At 40.3% G+C, this 20,901-nt stretch overlaps 2 protein-coding genes across 4 annotated transcripts in view; both read left to right on the forward strand.

Annotated features, from left to right (window-relative positions):
- The first annotated feature begins 387 nt into the window (after window positions 1-387).
- LOC125974624 (terminal nucleotidyltransferase 4B) lies at window positions 388-7,840 on the forward strand. Of its 2 annotated transcripts, XM_049729282.2 has the most exons (13): window positions 390-530; window positions 605-1,382; window positions 1,975-2,098; window positions 2,402-2,448; window positions 2,792-2,912; window positions 3,008-3,115; window positions 3,195-3,323; window positions 3,890-4,100; window positions 4,241-4,367; window positions 4,784-4,887; window positions 5,004-5,197; window positions 5,355-5,474; window positions 5,722-7,840. In XM_049729282.2, the coding sequence occupies exons 2-13, from the start codon at window positions 628-630 to the stop codon at window positions 6,109-6,111; spliced, it is 2,430 nt and encodes an 809-aa protein (XP_049585239.1). In that variant the 5' UTR covers window positions 390-530; window positions 605-627; the 3' UTR covers window positions 6,112-7,840. The 2 variants fall into 2 exon arrangements, with proteins under 2 accessions (XP_068507874.1, XP_049585239.1); XM_068651773.1 differs by having other exon boundaries at window positions 388-1,382.
- A 7,593-nt stretch (window positions 7,841-15,433) lies between these two features.
- The window catches only part of adcy2a (adenylate cyclase 2a), a 76,603-nt gene continuing 71,135 nt past the window's right edge, over window positions 15,434-20,901 (forward strand). For both annotated transcript variants that reach the window (XM_068651772.1, XM_049729281.2), the window contains exons 1-2: window positions 15,434-15,934; window positions 19,804-20,001. In XM_068651772.1, the coding sequence (XP_068507873.1) occupies window positions 15,434-15,934; window positions 19,804-20,001 (699 nt within the window). The remainder of the gene's footprint in view (window positions 15,935-19,803; window positions 20,002-20,901) is intronic.

The following is a 20,901-nucleotide window of genomic DNA, read 5'->3' on the forward strand; positions in this document are numbered from 1 at the left end:
GAAAAGCAAATTTCAATTGTTGGTGAATTTTCTCTGGCATTCATTATTAATGCAACTATGCATTGAAGTCTCAAGTTATTTAATAAAGGTGGTGTGGGCTCATATTTGCCCACATTGGAAAGCATTCTTTTTTTGAATTGGGATTGTTTTGTTCATGTTAGAACTCTATCTTCTTAGAAATTCTGGAATCATAGTAGTTGCGTTTTTATTCCAAGAAATCTTGCATGCTTCGAATTTTTTTATGAACCATTTCTAAAATTTAAACAAATGTCCTGTAAAGCCAACCTAAACTATTTCCAATTTCCGGCGTAAACTTTTGGTACTCCGTCCGCTAATTTGACGCATGTGGCGGTGCTGAGAGGTGTGTTCAAAGATTTAAATCCCCACACATGCGCAGATGCAGGAGAGTGCTGCTGGGTGCGCCATTTTTGCTGGTTGACATGGGGAGCGGAGTTGGACAAGCCGTTTTTTAATAACCACGCCAGACTCCGGACATGAAGCTATTCAAGGATAACAAGTAAACCAGATCGGTAGGCAACCATTTGTTTGCTTGAGTGCAACGTGTTACATTTTGCCCACTTGCTTGCCATTTTCCCGTTGAGAGGTTGTCGGTCAAACTCGAGTCCGATGGATCCCAGGACCGCTTGGATCCAGCCGGAGCAGAAGGGACCTGCCAATTCACTATGGATGCACATTTGGGAAACGTCTCAGGGATTTGCCACAAATTCCGGCACCGACGACCGCATTCAGTACCAAGGCAACAACGTAATGTTCAACGCAATCTCAACGGACTCCAGCGGTGAATATTGTAAAAGTGTGGCTGCTCCGACACCGTCGCCGCCGCCGATCGGTGTCGTGATCGGGAAACTGTCGAAGCGAGAAAGCGGTGAAGAGAGGGGGAGCGCCCGGAGGAAGGGCTCCTTGTCCCCGTCTTCCTCGTCTCTGGACTCGGAGGCCGAGAGCTCTTCTCCCTCCGGCTCCTCTCTCCAAATAGACAATTTAAATGTCGCCGAAGAGGCGAGCAGGTTTTTGCAGTACGTTGAACACGAGCAGGACGAGAACGACGCGAGGCGGCAGCAACACCCACCTCCTCCACCTCCTCCTCCCCCGCCGCCGCCGCCTCTTCCTCCGTCGCTCCACGCTGCTACTCAACATTGTCGCAGCAGGCAACAATCTGGCGGCCACACCCCCGCCAGGATGAAGAATCCACACGGGAACAAGCAGCGCCTTTACTATCAGACGTCGGGCCGGAGGAGGTATCTAAACCGAGCCAACTCGTTTCACGGCGTCAACCCGCTGCTGACCCACGGCAGCGGTGGACGACGCGCAGACTCCTCCTGCAGCCTCTGGAAGACGAGGCGCTACAGTCCCGGGGTCAATGGGTAGGTTTGAGTAGGTACAGTGCAGGGGTCGCACAAGGCCCCTCAAAGTCTGGATGTGGTCAGTTGTGATTTTGGTGTTGCACGTGTCCTGTGTTTAAATATAATTTCAAATCAAACCATCCCTGATGGACCACTACTAATAAACTGGTTTTATATGGATGTTTTCTAGATGTGCAAAGATGCAACGACCATGACTATATTTCATTACTAAAATATTTGTCTATGTAAATCCCTGGTGAATGAAGATACTTCAGTTTCCGGTAGGAAAATAGTTTGCTTTACTTTCGGCTTTGTCTAAAAGTCTAATTTGTGATACTGATTGCCTTCCCGTGACCACAGCTCTAAAGATCGCATTTTACACAGGATGCTCTTGTTTTGGGTTTGAATGTCGAGGTCTGCTCAGGACAGAGGTGAATCTAGTCTCGAGCAATACAGGACCAGTGCGAATTCCTAAACCCTTTGCCTTTTCACATTGGCTGTCACTCATGACATTTTTAGAATAATTATTTCAGTCTATTTTTTTTAACGTTCAATTAATGTTTTGTTACTTACATGGACTAAATAATAAGCCTGTTTCTTTGCTACCATACAGTCTCCATGAAGAAATAGTTGACTTCTTCAACTTCATGTCACCGCGTCCAGAGGAGGAGGCCATGAGAAGAGATGTTGTGAACAGGATCGAGAGCGTCATAAAGGAACTTTGGCCCACAGCACAGGTTTGTGTTGGAAGGAGTTACTTGGGCACACCATTACAAATTTACATCTGCATCGGAAACTGACGTTTTCCCACGAGTCCCAGATTAAGTCTTTGCAAAATACTTAAATGATACTTCACTTCCATATTCCCACAATTACAAATGTTCTATTTAATTTGACTGAAGAGTATGGCCGTGGTATAAAATTTGACTGACTTTCTGATTTGAATTATTTTCTCCCCCTTTTTATCACTTTCCCCTTTCTATCACTGTATATTGTCTGGTTGTCAACTCAAATTAGGATTATTTCAATGTTTTCTCTAGGTGGAGATATTTGGCAGCTTCAGCACAGGTCTCTATCTACCAACCAGGTAGCGTTCACTTTTGAACATTCATGCCTTTTCTGTCTGAAAACAAAATTTGTGTTATTGATAACTGAAAGAGGAAAAGCAAAACATCAACTTGCTGCTTGGCAAGACACTGTTTATGATTTTTTATTTTTGGGGGAGTTTAAGCATAGCAACTGCTTGCCATCCAACCTGTTACTAAAAAAGAATATACAATGGTATATAAAATGTTAAAATATAGTCTGGGCACAATTTGTTCATTAGAAATTTTAACTAATTCAGGCTGAACAAAAACTGCAGTCAAAAGTGTTTTTCTTCCCCAATAAATTGATACATGAGCTCTCCGACATCTTCCTTGGGTTGTCAGTGACATTGACCTGGTGGTGTTTGGAAAGTGGGACCACCCCCCACTGCAGGAACTAGAGCAAGCACTGAAGAGACACAATGTCTCAGGGCCATATCCCATTAAAGTTCTCGACAAAGCTTCTGTAAGTCACCGATCTCAATGACATTTTGTTTGGTTGTTTGTTGCGACCGCTGGTTAATTGCTGTCTGATTCCAACTGTCTCTTTGTCTCCCCCAGGTGCCCATCATCAAGCTCACAGACCACAAAACCGAGGTCAAAGTTGATATCAGCTTTAATGTAGAGACTGCTGTCAAAGCAGCACACTTCATTAAGAGCTACTTAAAGGTAAGATTTCATAACCCTGAACAGTGTCCACGGCAATTTGTCATTTTTTATTTCCTATTGCATGGTGTCGGTCTTGCAGAAATACACTGTTCTGCCGCCCTTGATCTTCGTTCTGAAGCAGTTCCTACTCCAGAGGGATCTCAATGAAGTCTTTACAGGAGGCATCAGCTCTTACAGTCTCATACTGATGGCTATCAGTTTCTTGCAGGTACACTTTTAGACCTAATGTGAGCATTTCAATTCTGAAGTGATAAAAAAAAAAATGCATGCGGGTCTTTGGAACATCAATGTAAAGTTTTGTTCTTATTCTGCTTCCAACAATTTTCTCTGGCTACCTCTCACATTCCAAATTGTCCATAGTGAGGAGATCAAAAAGAAGACAAGCAAAACCCAATGAAGAGTCAGCTTGATGCTGACTCCCACTTGATCTAAAAAACAAATACTCTTATACTTTTATGCTTTTTGTTGAAAGTTATCAGTGTCTTTTCAGTTCAATCTCTAAATTCAGAAAAAGCATGGAGTTCTAACAAAGTTCAATTCAAAGAGTTCAATTTTTTATTTGTAAAGTGCCCAAAATAAATTGGGTAGGCATCAGTTATACATGGCCTTGATTTGAGGACAAATGGCATCTGTACCTGTATATTAGTCCACTTACTCCTAACGAATAATGTGGTAAAATGGTGGTCCCTTTAAGCAACTCTTACGATTTACCTGTCTTTGGATGTATTTTGATATGGAGCCGTGCCATTTAGTTTTCTCTCATTTGCTGATCAGCTGCACCCTCGCATTGACACGCGGCGTGCCAACATCAACCTGGGCATTCTGCTGATTGAATTTTTCGAGCTGTACGGGCGCGACTTCAATTATATGAAGATGGGCATCCGGGTCAACGGGGGGGCCTACTTATCCAAAGAGGAGATGCTCAAAGCTATGGGGAATGGCAACAGGACGTCTATGCTCTGCATAGAGGATCCAGTACAGCCAGGTTAGAAGTGTTTTTTTGCCTGTCCATTTCACTGTATATTGTATCTCAATTGACACATTTATTTCGTACATGTTGTTCTTGTATTTTACAAGACTACTTTTGTTTTGTCAGAAGTTAATGTGGGTATTTACCTTTGATAGGCAATGATGTGGGCCGAAGCTCATATGGAATCTTGCAAGTCAAGCAAGTGTTTGACTTTGCTTACATGGTCCTGAGTCATGGTGTGTCTCCCCTTGCTCGGGCATACCCCAACAAAGAGTATGAAAGGTAGGTATCCCTTTTGTGTGTGTCTGTGTTTCCAGGCATGGGCAGATATTAAATTCTGACAGTGATAACTGTAAGCAAAAATATCACATTAAAATTACAGCTGTAACTATTTTCAGGGACATTGCACAAAGATTGAAATAGCAAAAGGCATCCATGTAAGTATGCCGGAACGGAGTTAGCTTGGGTCCTTTCCCTCCCCCTTCCGAAAACTTCTCACTCCTCTCTGATCTCTTCAAGTGCCTTCAAAAACAAAAAAGGTCATTACCGGTGACTGACAGTCTTACTGTTTTTTGGAACCTTGACTTTTCAAAACCATGTTAATCAGCCCATGCCTATGTTTGTCTGCCAACACAGGGTGTAAGGCCAAAGAGTCTGTTTTCATAAAGATTAACATCACCGCTGTTTTTGTTTTGCAGTACTTTAGGTCGGATTATCAAAGTTTGCCCGGAGGTTCTGGCCTACAGGGACTGGACTACTAAAACATGGGGAGCTAAGCAATATGCCAACCAGCAGAACCATGGTGTGCTATTAATTTCAATAAAGAATTATCTTCTATGGAATAAATAAGCTTTTGAATTAAGGATGCATTCTCAATACAAAAGTTTATCCTCATAATATACTCTTGTTGGCATTCAGATATAGAGACTTGTGAGCAGGACCTTGCCAGATTGATGCTGGTTTCTGTGGAGGATCAGCGAGACACGGCCTCCCCCCTCAGTGCTGATTCCTCCTCGTCCTCTCCAGTCTTCCTCAACAGCCCTCAGCACCATTCTTCGTCCTCCTCCCCCAGCTCAACTTCTTCCTCCTCCTCCTCCTCTGGGAGTGACATTGTAAGGCCAAATAATATTTTGTCTTAAAACATTGAATATAGAAATTAAACCATTCAGGCATTGAGAAATGTCAGGATCGTGTGGTCAGCATTTGATGCCTAATGAACTTTTTTTTGCATCCAACCCTGGAAAGTAAAGATTTCTTTGTTTCATTCAGGAGTCTGATCCCCCTCAAAGCACTAATGGAGTCCTTCCCCAGTCGCTCAACTTGGCTCAAGTCCATTTTATAATGCAAATGGCTGCACATCCAGCAGGCTTTATCCACACCCCACCACAGGTTGGTTTCATCAGTTGGCGATCGTATTATGATATATCTAAAACAGACTAAACATGGATTCCGTATGTACTTTATTAATCAAGTGAGGGGAATTGAGTGTTGCGCATGACTGCTACCCTCCTCCCATGACACACTGTTTCGGTTTTGCTCTTAAAAAAAAAAAAAAAAAGCCTCATTACATAACATTTCAGGTCCAATTGTCCCTGAAAACCTAACCCAGTGTTCTCGATCCCTCTCTGATTGGCAGTTCTACCATGAGAATCTACCATCAGTCGGCATGGTACAGCGACAAATGGCACAAACTGCAGTCTCCCAGCACTCCAACTCTACAAGCCCTCTACCCAGCCCTCTCCACCAACTCCGTCACTCCCAGTTGGGAGGGCAGCACCAGCATGCCTTCACCATTCGCCCAGACTCCCAGGGCTCATTTGAGCCACACAAATTTGGCTTCAAGCACAACCAAAGCAGTAGCCTCCGTGGTCAAAGCCACTCCCAAGGTAGTTTCAGTCCCCAGCGGCGCTTTGTTCCTCAGGGCCACAATACGGAACCAGGTTTGAGGAGCCAGCAGCAGTATAACTGCAACACCTGGCGACACAGGAAAAGGGAACATCTCCTTGCGCTAAATCAGAGCAGATGAAGCATTCAAGAGCACTGATATGATCTACTACTTTTAAAGACCTTGCTCGGGTCATCACAAACTGTTGCATAGCTAAGCTAGTTTGTGTGCAACTTTCACTGGACGTCAATACAGATTGTCTCCAATTGTTTCAAGTGACCAGTACTCCATTTCTGCTTCTGTTCTGCCAGCACAGAGCAATTCCTTACCTGTGGCAGGTGAAGGACTGTGGTCTTAACTGTACTTGTAGAGCCTCAAAGGTGTTCCCTTTAGAAACACTCCCTCCACATTGGAAGCACACCAGCAGAGTTGAGTTGACAGCCCAGACATGGTCCTCACCACTGTCACTTCCATTAAGCCTTTCAGAAAGCCAAGTCCATGTGCCATAGTAGTGAACGGGTTCATCTAGCCTTACCCTTGGTCCCTGTCAGTTTTAAATATTGAGCCTTTTAGATGAGTTCTCCCCCTTAACTAATTTCTTACTCTGAATGCATCATTCCTATTGCAACGCTCTTACAGCTTGAACGCCAGTTCTTTCGAGTGAAGCGACGCACTACCTTTCTAGCTATGCAGCACAACGCTGACTCGATGTTTTTTGGTGTGATGGCACAAAAACGGATCTTCTCAAGTGCTTAACTGTGATGACTTGTTTGAATGTACTGAGTAGTGTTTGTGTGTTGAAAGTTCGCTCGTGTTTGTCACGGGGGGGGGATTTTTTGTTGTTCACATTGTCACTTTAATTTTGTTGCATTCATGTGCAATAGTGGGTTGCTTTTAATTTATTCCACAATTTTAGTTTTTCCTTTTAGTGTTTTTTTTCCCCCCACACCCACAATTTATTTTATTTTTTCCCCCTTCCCTCTTTCGTCAAATCTCATTGACCTGTGCAATATCTGGAATTTTAAGGGCCTTGATTGATTGCGTTCTGCTTTCCAACTCAAGGGGGAGCTGGTGTAGTGGCATGAGAATTGGGCCAGAAAATCTCATGGCATTTACTGTTTAATCTACATCACATTACGATCAATTAGAATTAACACATTTGTCTATCCCCTGCCCCTAACCAGTAGTTATAATTTTAATGATCACTTTTGTTTGTTTTATTTGGTCTTTCCATGAAGTACTGTGGAAAGATGATTTTTTTTTTTTTTTACCATTTGTTTCCTTTTGTCGTTTCAAAACTATTTGGTGCTACTTCTAACCAGCAAAGTGCTTTTGTTCTGCCTTTATCTGCTTTAATTCTTTGAAAGCAAAAGGCCCACTGCCTTCTTGGAAGACCAAATTCCCAGATACATAGCTGAAACTTTCGTTTGTTTCCCGCTAGATTTAGTACACATCCATTGACACAGAATTGAGACTCATTACAAATTGTAAGAGGCCCATTAACTTTCATCTGCATGTTTTAAGTCCAAACCTAAACCTGTAAGAAATCTTTATGATGGCGAGGGAATGAGGTGTGGCTTGTTCAGTGTTGCAGGAATTTGGTGGAGCCTTTGACAAAACAATGTTTTGCCAAGTTGTTTTGGCATCCCAAGTACCAAACTGATGCGATTAGCATAGTACTGGAAACATTTTTGGGGCAGCTTTTGTTAAGATATCCCAAGATAATCTGTGAGTGATTCTATCTTTATACACCAAACCAATCCCACCTTGTATCTGTAATTAAGGATGTGTAAATGACTGACTTATAGCTGTATCCTTTTTTCCCAAGTCTTAAGTTTTTCTATTTTTTTAATAAACTTTTTAAATGCCATTTTTTTGATATTGTGTATTATGTTGATGCTCAACAAACTGATCATATTCATTTTTTATTATTTCTATTAGATCTCCGTCAGGATCACCGGCGCCACTCTTATTGAGGAAAAGTTGTCATTTGTCCATGTGCTTTTGTCCATGTACCCGAAACTTCTACTTGAAATGTTAAAATGAATTGTATATTGGACATTAGTTTCAAATTTAAAATAGTGCCCAATATACAAACTGAACTTGATGTAGATAAACTTGATGGGAAATTCTAGATTCCCAAACTGAATATGAATACCCACAAACGTTCCAATAATTCTGAATGATTGGAGTCAGTCAAAATATAAAGTAATTTTGAAAACAACTGCAAATGTGAGAGCAGTTTAATTTCTGTGCCTTGTAATTCCTGTAGCACACAGAAGAGAGCACTGTTAGACTTTTTTTTAAATTTTGCCTTGTGGCCAATTACTTTTAAATGGTAACCGTTGAACAAGAAAATGTAATCTCTGCTGATCAATTTTAAAACAACAAATGGAATGTATGCATGTTGTATTTGGCCCTCTTCAGATAAGTGACGGTTGGATGGATGATAAAAGATGACATACACACTGGACATATTTAACTCTACAGGCCCACATTAGCTAACATACTGTACTTTGCTGTTTTGGGAAATTCTAATTGAATTTACAAAAGCTTCACTACATTCAAATTAGGAAACCTTTACCATGAGACAGTCTTGGGGAATAACACTACATGAAATATAAGTAAGCTTTCATTTATAGAAAAAAAATATATAAACAGATTACAGGTACATTTATTAACATTTTTGAAAATTTTGCAGGACATTTATAATGTGGGCAGAGAGACGTTGGTTGTTGACTTGAGCTCTGATCGCCCGCTTTCAAGCTAGTGGTTTCCTTTTCTAACTTTTTCTGGAGTTAAGTGGATAAATAGTTACATTAAAGATCAATGGACCACCATTGCCTGTTGTAGGGGAAGTCGTGGTTGATCATTAAGGCAAATGACACTGGCCAGCTTGGGCACTCTATACATTTCCGACTGTGACAAAGAAGTTAATGTGAGCTCTCGCTCTCTCCCCGTCTCTGTATGTTTGGTTTCATTTTTTGTTTCTCATGATGTGGAATGTTTATTTTACACCTCTGTTCTCAACGAGCTCAAACCTAATTCTGTTTGTCAAAAAGAAATGTCAACTGGATTTCCTTGGGTTGTGCTGTCGATCTTGTTCTCCCAGTGAGTGTTTGTGATCAAAGGCCCAGCTATATTTGTTGTGCTTTCAAAGCATTTCTATCAGGAAGCTATTTATGACTTGAAGCCACCATGGGATGTTGTGTGCACAAAAGTGTACAAACCACTCATACGCAAGTCAGACATGTATTGGTTTTCTTTTCCATACGTTATATCACATGCTATAAACAGTATATATATATTTTTCATGATCTATTTTTACTCTTTTACTGCCGATGACACACAGCTATGTCAATAGTATACAAAGTGGGAGTGCCGGCAGTGATTGAGTTAATGCCATGAGAGCCACTGACTCTTTGCGAGCTGCTGGTAGCTCAAGATCTACTTAATGGGGCAGCCCTGCTCCACAGAGTCCCCATTATATGACTACAGTAGTCTACTTAACCATTTACAATTAGATTTTTCTGTTGATTCTTTATAGTCTTTATATTTTACCTTGGATAATAACGATCTCTGCCCAGGTCCTGTAGTAACATCACTAATGAACTATAGATACAATAGAATCCTAAGCATTGTAAAACATTTGTCTTTACCATTTTACTTCGAACATTTAAATCTGAGTGGTGTAAACCTAGTTTTGTATTACTGCTTCCATATTTGCTTTTTTCCCTCTGCTGGCTTTATAGATGGAAGCACTTAAGCAAATCTATCTGCCACTCAAAGATAATTAATTTAATAAGTGTGTTTACAAACATTGCATGATGAGACACAGCTTTGAGGCATGGCCTTCAACAAGCAACAAAATAAATCTGCTTGTTGTTGGATCTTACATCTATTCCACTATTTCACAGCATGTACTGTATGATGTTCTCTCTTTAAAAAAAACACAAATTGATTGAACAGGACAGCAGCATTGATGGACACTTTATTTTTAATTACTTACATAACCCTGGCAGCTGAATCGTTTATTCTTGTTCGAATGTAACAAAGCTTCTCGTGGCCTCATGATGTTTTCATTTTCTCTTGGATTGTGTGGTTGCGTGGTTCTGACAACAATATCCAGACGAATCTTTGAGTAGCACTCACAGACATACCTTATAAGAGAACATTTAAAATCTGGTTGACATGGCCATACAAGGCCATGCTGCTGTGGCCATTCCAAGAAGAACTGACTGATGTTTCGCTCCAAGACCTCAACCGTGGATATAGGAATCTCATATACGTATCAGCAGTGGTCTCAGCAAGATTCCGTGCTGATAAATGCATGTCTAGTCCTAGAAGTGCTGACATGTCCACTGCTGACAACCAGGTCTTAAAGTCCTCCTAGGTTGACCTAATAACTGCTGTTCCATCTTCTCCAGGGTCTTCACAGGCTTCTCAGAGACTGATGCGATAAGAACAACATGGATGCGATGCCTGTCCCCTACCTTCCTCGAGACAAGAGATTTGGATTTGGCCACTTTCTCACCCATGCAATGAGCTCCTCCAGACCTTAAAGATGCAAGCGACATTCCATCACTGATGTTGCTGTAACCATCAGATCATCCATGAAGGCTCTAATCAGGGTAAGGTGCATACAAATAATTGCTTACATTAAGTAAACTCACATCCGGGCTAAAGCACAATGCCTTAATCTCTTTGTGCCATCCATCACTCTTATCAGTGCGCTTTGGGAGGACACTATTCACATAAGTGCCGTTAAACAAAAGGAACATCCAGTCTGCTCGACACGAATTAATAGCACTCACTGAGCGTTTGGTCGCCACTAAAATGACATATGTTTTATAGATTATAAACAATTCCAGGAATGAGCCTAGTATGACATAATCATCCATTACAGAATTTCTAAAAGTAATTATTTTACTGATGCCTAAAATATGATTTGTCTTTAAACTTGCTCCAAAGAATATTTATGAGTCATTATGACTGCATGCATGGGTAGGTGTACTACTTTGCTATTTTAGCAACACTTTTGCCAGAAAAAAGTGGTTTGATGCCATTGCTGCTGTAACAATACACAAAATACGTGCAAGATGTCCTCATTACATCACACCCAATACATTGTGACATCAGCCATTGACGTTCGAATGAATCTTTCATAAAAATTCCTTATGCATCAAAAGAGCCCTTTGATGCCGCTTTGCATCATTTTATCTTCTCATACGCTTTCTGGTCGTGAACAAAGCCCAGTTGGAGAATTAAGCAATTAAAAGTAAGTCACTGCTGTCATGAAAACTTTGCAGTGATGTTCGATGGGGATCTAAATCTTTGCCCAGGAAGATTAATCATCCAACATCAATTTACCTGTCACTCTTCCATCCAGTATCTCAACCCTGCGGGCTATGTTTATCCCAGTTGTCAAAGTGAAATACAGCCCCCAAGACGCCTTTATTTTACACCATCATGCTTTTTAATCTCACAATTACAAATTACAATTTATGATGATTGTGTAGAGTAAAGGTAGTTGTCTAAATGAAATGATAAGATCCTAAGTTAAGGTAAGATCCTTTCATTCTGAAAACCTTTAACCTTTCCATTCCTTTGGTAAAGGTCAGTCAGTGCATAAAATAATTGAGCAGCATTTATACACTGGTGTGACTGCATATTTTTTTAAGCCCTTATACTGTATATTTAATTTGCAAAAATACATCTGCTTGAAGAATTCGACTGGAATATACCCCGCCAGGTAGTTGCAGGGCCATCAGCTATCACAAGCTAACAGGCGTCTGAGGATCCTCTCTGGTGGCAGACAGGCCTCACTTTCTTGCTTGAGGAGTAATAACGACACTGAGCTTTTCGATAAATTGTGGCATCCAGGGAAATGGGGGTGTTGGCATAGCTTACATGCCGTAGTGCTAAAAATGGCCCTAGTAATAATAACGACCTCACAATTGCGCTGTATACCAATTGATGCAAACAGAGGTGCCACGTCATTGGAATAGTTGCCCCCAATAGGCACTACATAAGAATAGGTGTGCAGTCAGGTCACATTTAGTACAGAATAACAACAAAATACCTAATAAAACATGTCTTATGTCAAGATGAACAGATTTGATGATGTCTAAAGTAAAACATGCACACCTTAAAGGTTTTATTTTAAGGAAAGTACCTATTTTGTTTACAACCACCATAAATACATCAAAATTATTATTTTTAAGAGCAGTGATTCAATGCTTTTGACAAATTAAAGCAGTATATTGGTAAATCAATACAAGTTACTATTGCAAAGGTGCATAGATGCATTTGCGCTTGTGCTTAAAATGCCCAAATGAGGGAAGCTGTGTTTGTTTTCTTGACCTTTACTTAACCCCTGACAGGTCAATATCTTCCATTCGCTTCATTACCGCTTGTCTTCATGTGTGAATGAAGGCGAGCTCTTTGCCTTCCTTGTAGTCTATTTCTGTCACTGTTCCTGTCACCCGAGAATTGAAGGGGAAAGGACCCCATTATATTTTAAAAATGAATTCAATTCCACAGTCAACAATCACACTGTGAGACCTTTCTATTATCGACAGCTGGCAGTGTTGTAATTTAATATTTGCTTTAAGCACCTACTAAAAAGTGCCTGTGCATTGATTCATTATTCCTCATTTGTGTTTTATAAAACAGAGTCTTTGTCCTGTCATTGAATTCAAGTGGAACTATACAATACAGTAAACGCAGGACACCAAATCAGAGTTTTAAAAACTTTACCCAAGCTTAGGTTGGACAAAGATGGTAATTCTGGGGGAGCGCATAGGTGACAGCTAACTGAGTGAATCAATGTGCTTCGTGCAGCCCTTAAATTAAAGTTTTATTGAGTAGTAAACTAGGAGAGCACGCTTCAGTGCACAAACATGGTTAGAGAAATCAATGTCCTTGTCCACAAAAAAAGAGTCAAGTTAAGTTCTTTATTGTATTGTACTGGATGTTGGTCAGGTTGCTGTCCAACATCACACAGGCAATGTTCCATGTTGTGATGTCCGATCCCTGAATCCTTTCCAATCTGATATCCATTTAAAGCAATACATTCATGCAAGTATTGGTGATGCTGATACTTGTATGTGTACGTGTAGATACTCCTAATGTGTCCGTTACTGCATTTAAAACAATAACTTCATAAAGAATACATGATCCGAACCCATATTGATTATGCAATTTTTTATTTATTTGTTTTAAACGCTGAAGCATCATCTCTTCCTTCTTGTGTCAACGCAAGCCTTGATGCATTTTTTAGGCAATTTGGCGCCATGCTGAGCATTCCGACATACCGAGGATGGTTTCTTTTGACATGTGCCTGGCTTACTAGACATTTAATGGCTGGAAGTAGATCACTTTCTAAGTATTGGTGGAGGTAGTGTGATGCAATTTTGGTGAAATTGATCGAGATCCGGGAAACATAACTTCTGTGATCAGTGGGACACAAACCCCACCATCACGATAAGGTAATAGAACGGATAGTTTTCATGGTTATAGTGACTTTAATTGCTGAAGAGGAAATTCAGCATATATTTTGCGATTCATATATTTTGTCTTGCACACCACACATATAGAACCGAATCACACACATGCAGGCATGCAAGGAGAATTGAGACGAGAAAAAAAAGGCGTGCAAACAGTACTGCGCCTCTTGAGCTGGTGGGGTCTGAATGGTGTCCATCTCAAGGACACCTTGACAGTTGCCAGGAAGCAGACTCGCATTTCTCCGACAATAGTTGCTAATTTTTATTCATTTCTTTTTAACCACAGCAGAGATTGAACTGTTACCATTCAAATGGTAATTTCAATTACAATTTTTCGACAACTGTAGATTACCTTATGCAGTATGCATGTTTTGTTTTTTTATGCATATTAATACACCGAACAGGAAAGAGAAAGAAAGATACAAGATAGTGGTTAGAGAAAACTGGGTTATTAGAAAATAATTGTCAAGGTGAGATGCTATAGTGAGAGCCTTGGGAAAATGTGTAAATGAACTATGAAGCAAAGGAAAAAACAAGCGATGATGGAACAAAGGTGAGAAAAATGGCCACCAGAGGAAGTTGAGAAAGGATGAGGAGGACACCACAACATGCTTAGAATATAATTTTTACATCTGGCCACAAGTGCAACATCTCCAATATCAACTCATAATCATGTCTTTCAAAATACTCTTGGAAAAATGACTTTAGGTCAAAAGCTGTAAAATTGGAAGTTTGAAATAATTATACTGACAATGTGGTCCAGAACATAAATGGACCTAATTTATGAACTAGTTTGTTTTTAATTCACAAATCATATGAAATGGTTATAAAACCAAATGACTCAATTTTTAATAGGCCCAACTACCTGCATCGGGGCAATTTTTAACCCAGCAGTTTTGTATTTGTTGAGTGGTCTTATTGCGGTCTTTATATGGCTTGGACGCTCAGTAAAAATTTGAGTCGTCTGTTTGAGAGTGCTATTACATCAGTAGTTTTCGTTCACTTTCAAACACCGATGGGAGGTTTATTCATGTGTCTGCTTCAGTTAGGACAGCTGGCTTCATACATTTGGCATCAGGTTTGAGATATTGTAGATTATTTAAAGAAACAAAGTCGCAATACTTTTCGAATGAATATTACCTATATTTGAGACTATTACTTTTAATTCATTAACAAAATATGTGTCCATCGATCCATTTTCAATGTCAATGTTTTTAAATTCTTGGTTGCCCTATTCCTCCATACTCACCTATATAAAATAGATTTTCAATTATCCAGTTCAAACAAACACAATGGCAAACAATTGCGCAATGCCCCATTCAGTCTTGGGATTAAGTTGCATGCATTGTTGGAAATTTTGGACCAAGTCATATTCTTATTCCAAAATTAATCAATTATGAAATAAAGAAATGGCTACACATGCATCTTTAGCAAAATGAAACGTGGTCTTTTTTATTATATTATTCTCTAAACTTACAAATTAGAGCATAGACTGCCGTAAATATTGGAAATTTCAACCACATTCTACCACATCATCAATTGTCCCCTCGACTTTTACCGTGACAGAACTGTATACAGTATCTTATTCTTGCAGATGTATCAGGTGTGGAGAATTCAAACCAAGGAAATGAATCCAGTTGATTGCAAGAGGTGAATGTGCTCTTCCTTGGACCATGTCTCACCCCTTTGAAAACTTGAATTGGAATCTGATGACGAGGAGACTAAATTGGCAAGTTTGACCGAGGTAACCATCATGTTCTTTTTTTCTTTAGCTTCCATGCTTTCTGCTGGTATACCTTATTCTTCTTCCTACCCTCCCCCATTAGGTTCTCTCCCCCTCCCCTTCCCCTTCACTTCCCTCCCACTTTCTCCCTCTGACTCTAAACAGCACTCAGTCGCGGCTGTCCCTTCACTTCCCGCTCCAACATGTTGGCAGAAGGAGGAGGCGGAGGAGGATGCTGCGCTCAAACCTTGGCGCGTTCTTGCCACCTCTTCGGCCAGCGCCCAGCGCCTCTGACTCAGAGCCACCTTTCACTTGTATCGCCCTGAAGGAATTAAGAAGGGAGGGTAGCCAGGTCCCCCAGGTTCCACAGGACATTAGGAGCACCCACATCAGGATCCCCAGAAGGAGCATCAGCAGGAGAAAAGTAGAACACAGCAACTGTTCTACATCTGAAGTGGAAACTATTACCTCAGACGTCCCTGACACTTCACCCTTTTCGGCACCAAGATCCATGTGGCAAGAGGCAATAAGGAGGAAGCGCTACCTCCTGGACCGGGCTGGGGAGTCTGGTGAGGGGGAAAAGAGCGGTCAGGAGAGGACGAACAGATCCCGGGACTGGTTGTACGAGTCATACTACTGTATGAGCCAGCAGCATCCATTGATTGTGTTTCTGCTGCTCATAGTGATGGGAGCTTGCTTGGCTCTGCTGACCGTGTTCTTTGCATCAGGACTGGTAAGTTCTACATTCATGCATGTGTTATGCAAATGTTATCAAACATGCAGAGTAAGAAACATCTACACTTTAAATGTTGCTGAGATGATGATGATGTTGATTTGGGGTATTCCCACAAAGGTTAAACTGTGTCAATGGGAGAATCTTCACGTGTGGGTTCACAGACAATTAAAAAACAAACAAACAGTAAGCTCAACATAAAGGTTACCAAAACGGACACACAAGTCCAAAAAAACAAAACACACTCTATATTGCTCCTATACACACCGGGTAACACATACACACATCCCATCATGCTTGTCATCTACACAGCAGCACTAATGTGAAGAGAGGGTTGGATAAAAGTGAGGGGCTTGGTTATTGTTTGAGCTCACGGTTGACCGAACTACAGAAAGGCAGTGGTGCTTTCTAGCTCTCAATATTTTGACACGGTTATCTCCGCTTGGAAAGGCTGACAAATTCAATGCAGTGAAGAAGCAAAGACCCTCTGGGAAATAAAAATGGGGCACAGTACAAAGTCTAAAACGATCAAGTATTTCGTCTGTTTTTACTGAATATAAAATTCTGGTGAATGGACCAAAATTGAGAAGTTGTCAGAGACATTTTATCTACATTACATTAATAGATGTTACAAAATAAAACACCAAAACAAAGAACACCACTTTTTTAAAGTATAAAAAGTTTAAATCGTTTGGGTAAATGTTTGTCTCTTGGATTTTGACTTTTTCTGTCTTGCACTGAAGAAATTCTATTCAACAGATAACCAATGAGTTTTAACAAGGCAAAAAAATGAAAAAATCTTGAGGGGATTATGGAAGCATAATCTCATCGTCTACCATATTTCACCAATTGAGAACCTCTCCTAGTCTGCCTGATGATTCTGCTTTGATGGAGGGATTATTCTAATACAGCAAAAGAGCCTCACAGCAATGTCACTGAGAACTGCAGATTTGCATAATAATCTAAACATACCAAACATTATCCAAACTCTAAATCAAGTATGGGGAAATGATTTGCATGGTTTGCCATATGCAAACACATGTTGACCTCAGCAACTTCCATTGCTGATGATATGCATCGAATCTATTACTATGTGTGTTTAGTCAGCAAATTGCCTATTGATGAAAACAGGCAAAAACATCAAGTCAGACAATATTTTGCTGACATGTTTTAATGATGGCTGAATGCTTTTTAACAACATTTTTTCAGACATTTGTAATAAGACTTGTGGTTTTGCCCATGATGACATATTCATCTGGGGGACGTGTCTGACTCAGCACTTGAGCCACAATTGGTGTGGTGAGTAATGTGTCTGACGCTGCTAGCACTACATATGAACCCACTGTTAAAAAGCTACGAGTTTTGTAAATTAAGCAGAGTCTGAAGTTTGAATTGTAACAAAGAAATTGCATAACTGAAAATTGTTAAATAAATAAACAACAAAGACATTCTAAAAACAACAAGCATCTCTAGCCTTCCTGCCCCACATCCTGCCTTTTTGCTCTGGCTCGGTGCGAGATTGGCGTGACCTTTAGCTCCACCCTCATTTCATTCTCCTTCCTCCTCTATATCTGTGCATTTTGTGCTTCTGTCATCTTTAACCTCCTCATATTTCTGTCTCTCTTTCATTTGTATCCTGATGCCACCCCCCCCCCCCTTCCTGTGAGCCGACTGACCTAAATCCTGTTCTGTTTCGGAGCTCGGCTCTGAGCGAGACCGACTCTCTTCACAACCACACACATCTTCTCCTGTCCCACTGCGTTGCCTGCTTACATGAGGAAAGACAGGGAAGATGGGGCTGGGGGTAGTGAAGGAAAAATCTAAATGCCGTGCAATAAATGTCGGATTAAAGAGATGAAAGTATTTGTGATGAGAACATGTAAAATATTAATTCAAAAGTGGAACCTCTACCGTTGAACAGAATCTGTAAATAATAGTCTTCATAGATGACGCATGTAAAACTGTTGAGCACAAGTAATAAAATTAAAATGTAATTGATTAATTCAAATGTTGATACAATACATAGTACACTCAGGACACTCTTTTCGTGAAGCAAGTAAGTCCAGTGCAGACCATTTATGGTCATTTCATGGAGTGGCAGATCAGCAAGTGGGTCGGCTGCGACACTGTGGGAGTGTTTAAATTGCCGCTATTCCGAGCATCTCATTCAATTCTTCTTAAATGACAAGTATTGGTCGCCCGTACCCCGAGCAAATTCAACAAAATCACATTCGACTATCGGTCAACCTTGGGTGAGTATTTAGAGATGGTCTGAACAGGCGTAAGGTTTAGATTGACTTTTTGCTCTCAAATTGTCACTCTGCTTGATGCATCTCCAATCTATACTGTGCCATAACAATCAGTTTGTCGGAGACACAGACTCACCCACGCAAGTCAGGAATGACGGGCTTTTGCCACAAAATGTTGGTTCCATTCTGAATTAAATATTGCCTCAACTTCATAAGTGATGACTCATTACAGATCACACCATCTATCTGAGATGTCAGCAAAATGAATATCCTTCCAAAGAGAAAAGTAGGGATCGACACCCAGCCTGGAGAGAGCCAATATTGTTTCTTCGACCAGTGTGTCTCTACATACAAATGCAACAGTAGCCATGTGACATATTGAGCTAATGATCAATATCCTTTAATTTGTTCTCCCCTGGTGTCAGACTCCCGAAGAAGACTATATGACCTTCTTCACTAAGCATTGTCACTTTACATTCACATCCTTGTTACTGTCACATTGAAACAAAAGGTCCTGCAATTTTTATAAGCACCTTCAAATCTTAAGTGTAGCTCAGGAACAGAAAAGCAGCCTCAAATCCATAATGGATGTACAGTAGCATATGTTCAACTTCTGTTCTTATTTAAGATGCCCTCTTTTAAAAAAGTTTCATCAAAGAAGTCCATGTTTGATTTACAGCATATGTAAATTAGTGTTCAGTTATGTATGAGCATTAAAAAAAAGTCTGATACATTCAATTTAGAGCACATGCATGCTCATTATGCGGACCACAACCATGTCCTTCCAATTGTGTGAAAATAAAAGAAAAAGCAACGCAAGTAATTTGTCATGGTAAAATCTTACTTTTTTTTTTAAACATAATTACCATATGGACATGTAATTTGTTTAATATGGGTGTTAATGTATTTTAGTGCAAGTACTCATTTAACCTTGTTTGACCTTCATAAATCAAACTTATTTTGTATCCACATTTTGGAAAGATTGTGTTCAGAGATTAAAGTCAATGGTGTTTTATTTCATGTTATTAGTTGACATAGATTACATTTAGCAAATCAGATTAAAGTACTGAAACGCTTTTTCTATTCCTTGATGGGCTATTTGGTGCCTCAGAGGGTGACTCACACCCCCCTCTGGTTGTTCATTTAGTCGGAAAATTGAAGTGGGAATCAAGAAAAGAGGCTTAGCAAGCTGGCTGTCTCGTGTCCCCTTGAAATGTGTCAATTTCTGCATTTCTTAAGTGTTATTTTCTTGATGCCTCGCTTGAGAAAAATGTCCTTAAGATTTTTAGAATTTTCATTGACATCAATATTCTTCTTTCTTAACCTTCTGTGTCTGATACATACTGTTATACATCAAGGTGTGAATATTTTGTCATAGCTCATCATCCTGCATGAAAACACACCAAGGCACAGTCGCAAGTCAACTTTAGCCAAAGTCTATGTGCTGCTATCTAATAACGAAAAGGAATGTGCTGTACTTACCTTTTACGTTTACTTGCCTTGCATTTGATCCAAGCTAACGGTTGTAAATTTCTAAAAATTCTAAGAAAATCCTGTTGCAGCTCTTGCTCCTTATGCAAAATCACCATTGATTTTGTTTTCTAACTCTTGTCATTCCAGAACGTTGAGGACCATGTGGCCTTTGTGATCACTGTGCCCACAGCGTTGGCTATCTTCCTGGCTGTATTTGTTTTGGTCTGCATTGAATCTATTTTCAAGAAGCTTCTTCGGGTGTTCTCCCTTGTCATCTGGGCCTGCTTGGTCACAATGGGTTACCTCTTTATGTTTTCCGGTGGAATCGTCTGTCCATGGGACCAGGTAAGCCCGAGAAAGATATTTTTTGGTCAATTTACCTCTTGTGTAAACGTATGTGAGGCATTCTGTGATTTATTCATAGACAGTATAAATAACTAAACATAGCTTTCGGGTTTGAAAATGAGGCCAGCACAGAAGTGCCTTAAACTTGAATTCTTTTGAAAGCCCTGCCGGGAGAAGTCTTGCTTGCCAAAAGCCCTTTTGTGAAGAGCTTTGAGAAAAGTGAGCCTACGTCTCACTTAATCGCCTATCGCAGTATTTCAGTACTAACTTCCTTTACTATTTGTAATGCTCCTCTTCCCCATTCATTGTTTGCCTTAGCCCCCTCATAGATGCTTAAGCCATAGAAAGGACATCTTGAACATTTGAGCACTTTTGTGTAGTCAGATTCCGGTCCTGTGTGATTAGATAATTTATGTCTTTGCAATCTAAATTGACAACCGTTGATGACCGAAATCAGATTTTGAGTTGGAATTCTGACCGATAGCTTGCAGATATTTGATACTGCTTGACATTGTTTTTGCATGACTTGTGACTGAAAGTGAAATAAACATATGAGCTCACTTTGTTGGCATTATGTAACACGTGGTTAGCCGAATGGGGTAATAGGTGGTTAGTACATATAAGCGAAGTGCTCAGTGTCCGCCTGGAGTATTTTTTAGAGAAGGCACATAAACAGTTGCCTCCATCTCCACAATAAGTGATGTTGTATTGATAAAACTTCCAGCGAACATTGAATGATGTGTTTGCAGTACAAAAGACTTTCAGCAGTACAAGTAACATTCACCAGTGCCTATGAATACAAATGCCCAACGTGGACTCATTTGGCACAAAGCAGAATTTTAAGGTGCATCGATCTGCACGTCATTCTATTCATCCTTCTCCCACTCACTGAAAATATCA

The sequence above is a fragment of the Syngnathus scovelli genome, chromosome 9 (genome assembly GCF_024217435.2).
Source record: "Syngnathus scovelli strain Florida chromosome 9, RoL_Ssco_1.2, whole genome shotgun sequence".
NCBI lineage: Eukaryota > Metazoa > Chordata > Actinopteri > Syngnathiformes > Syngnathidae > Syngnathus > Syngnathus scovelli.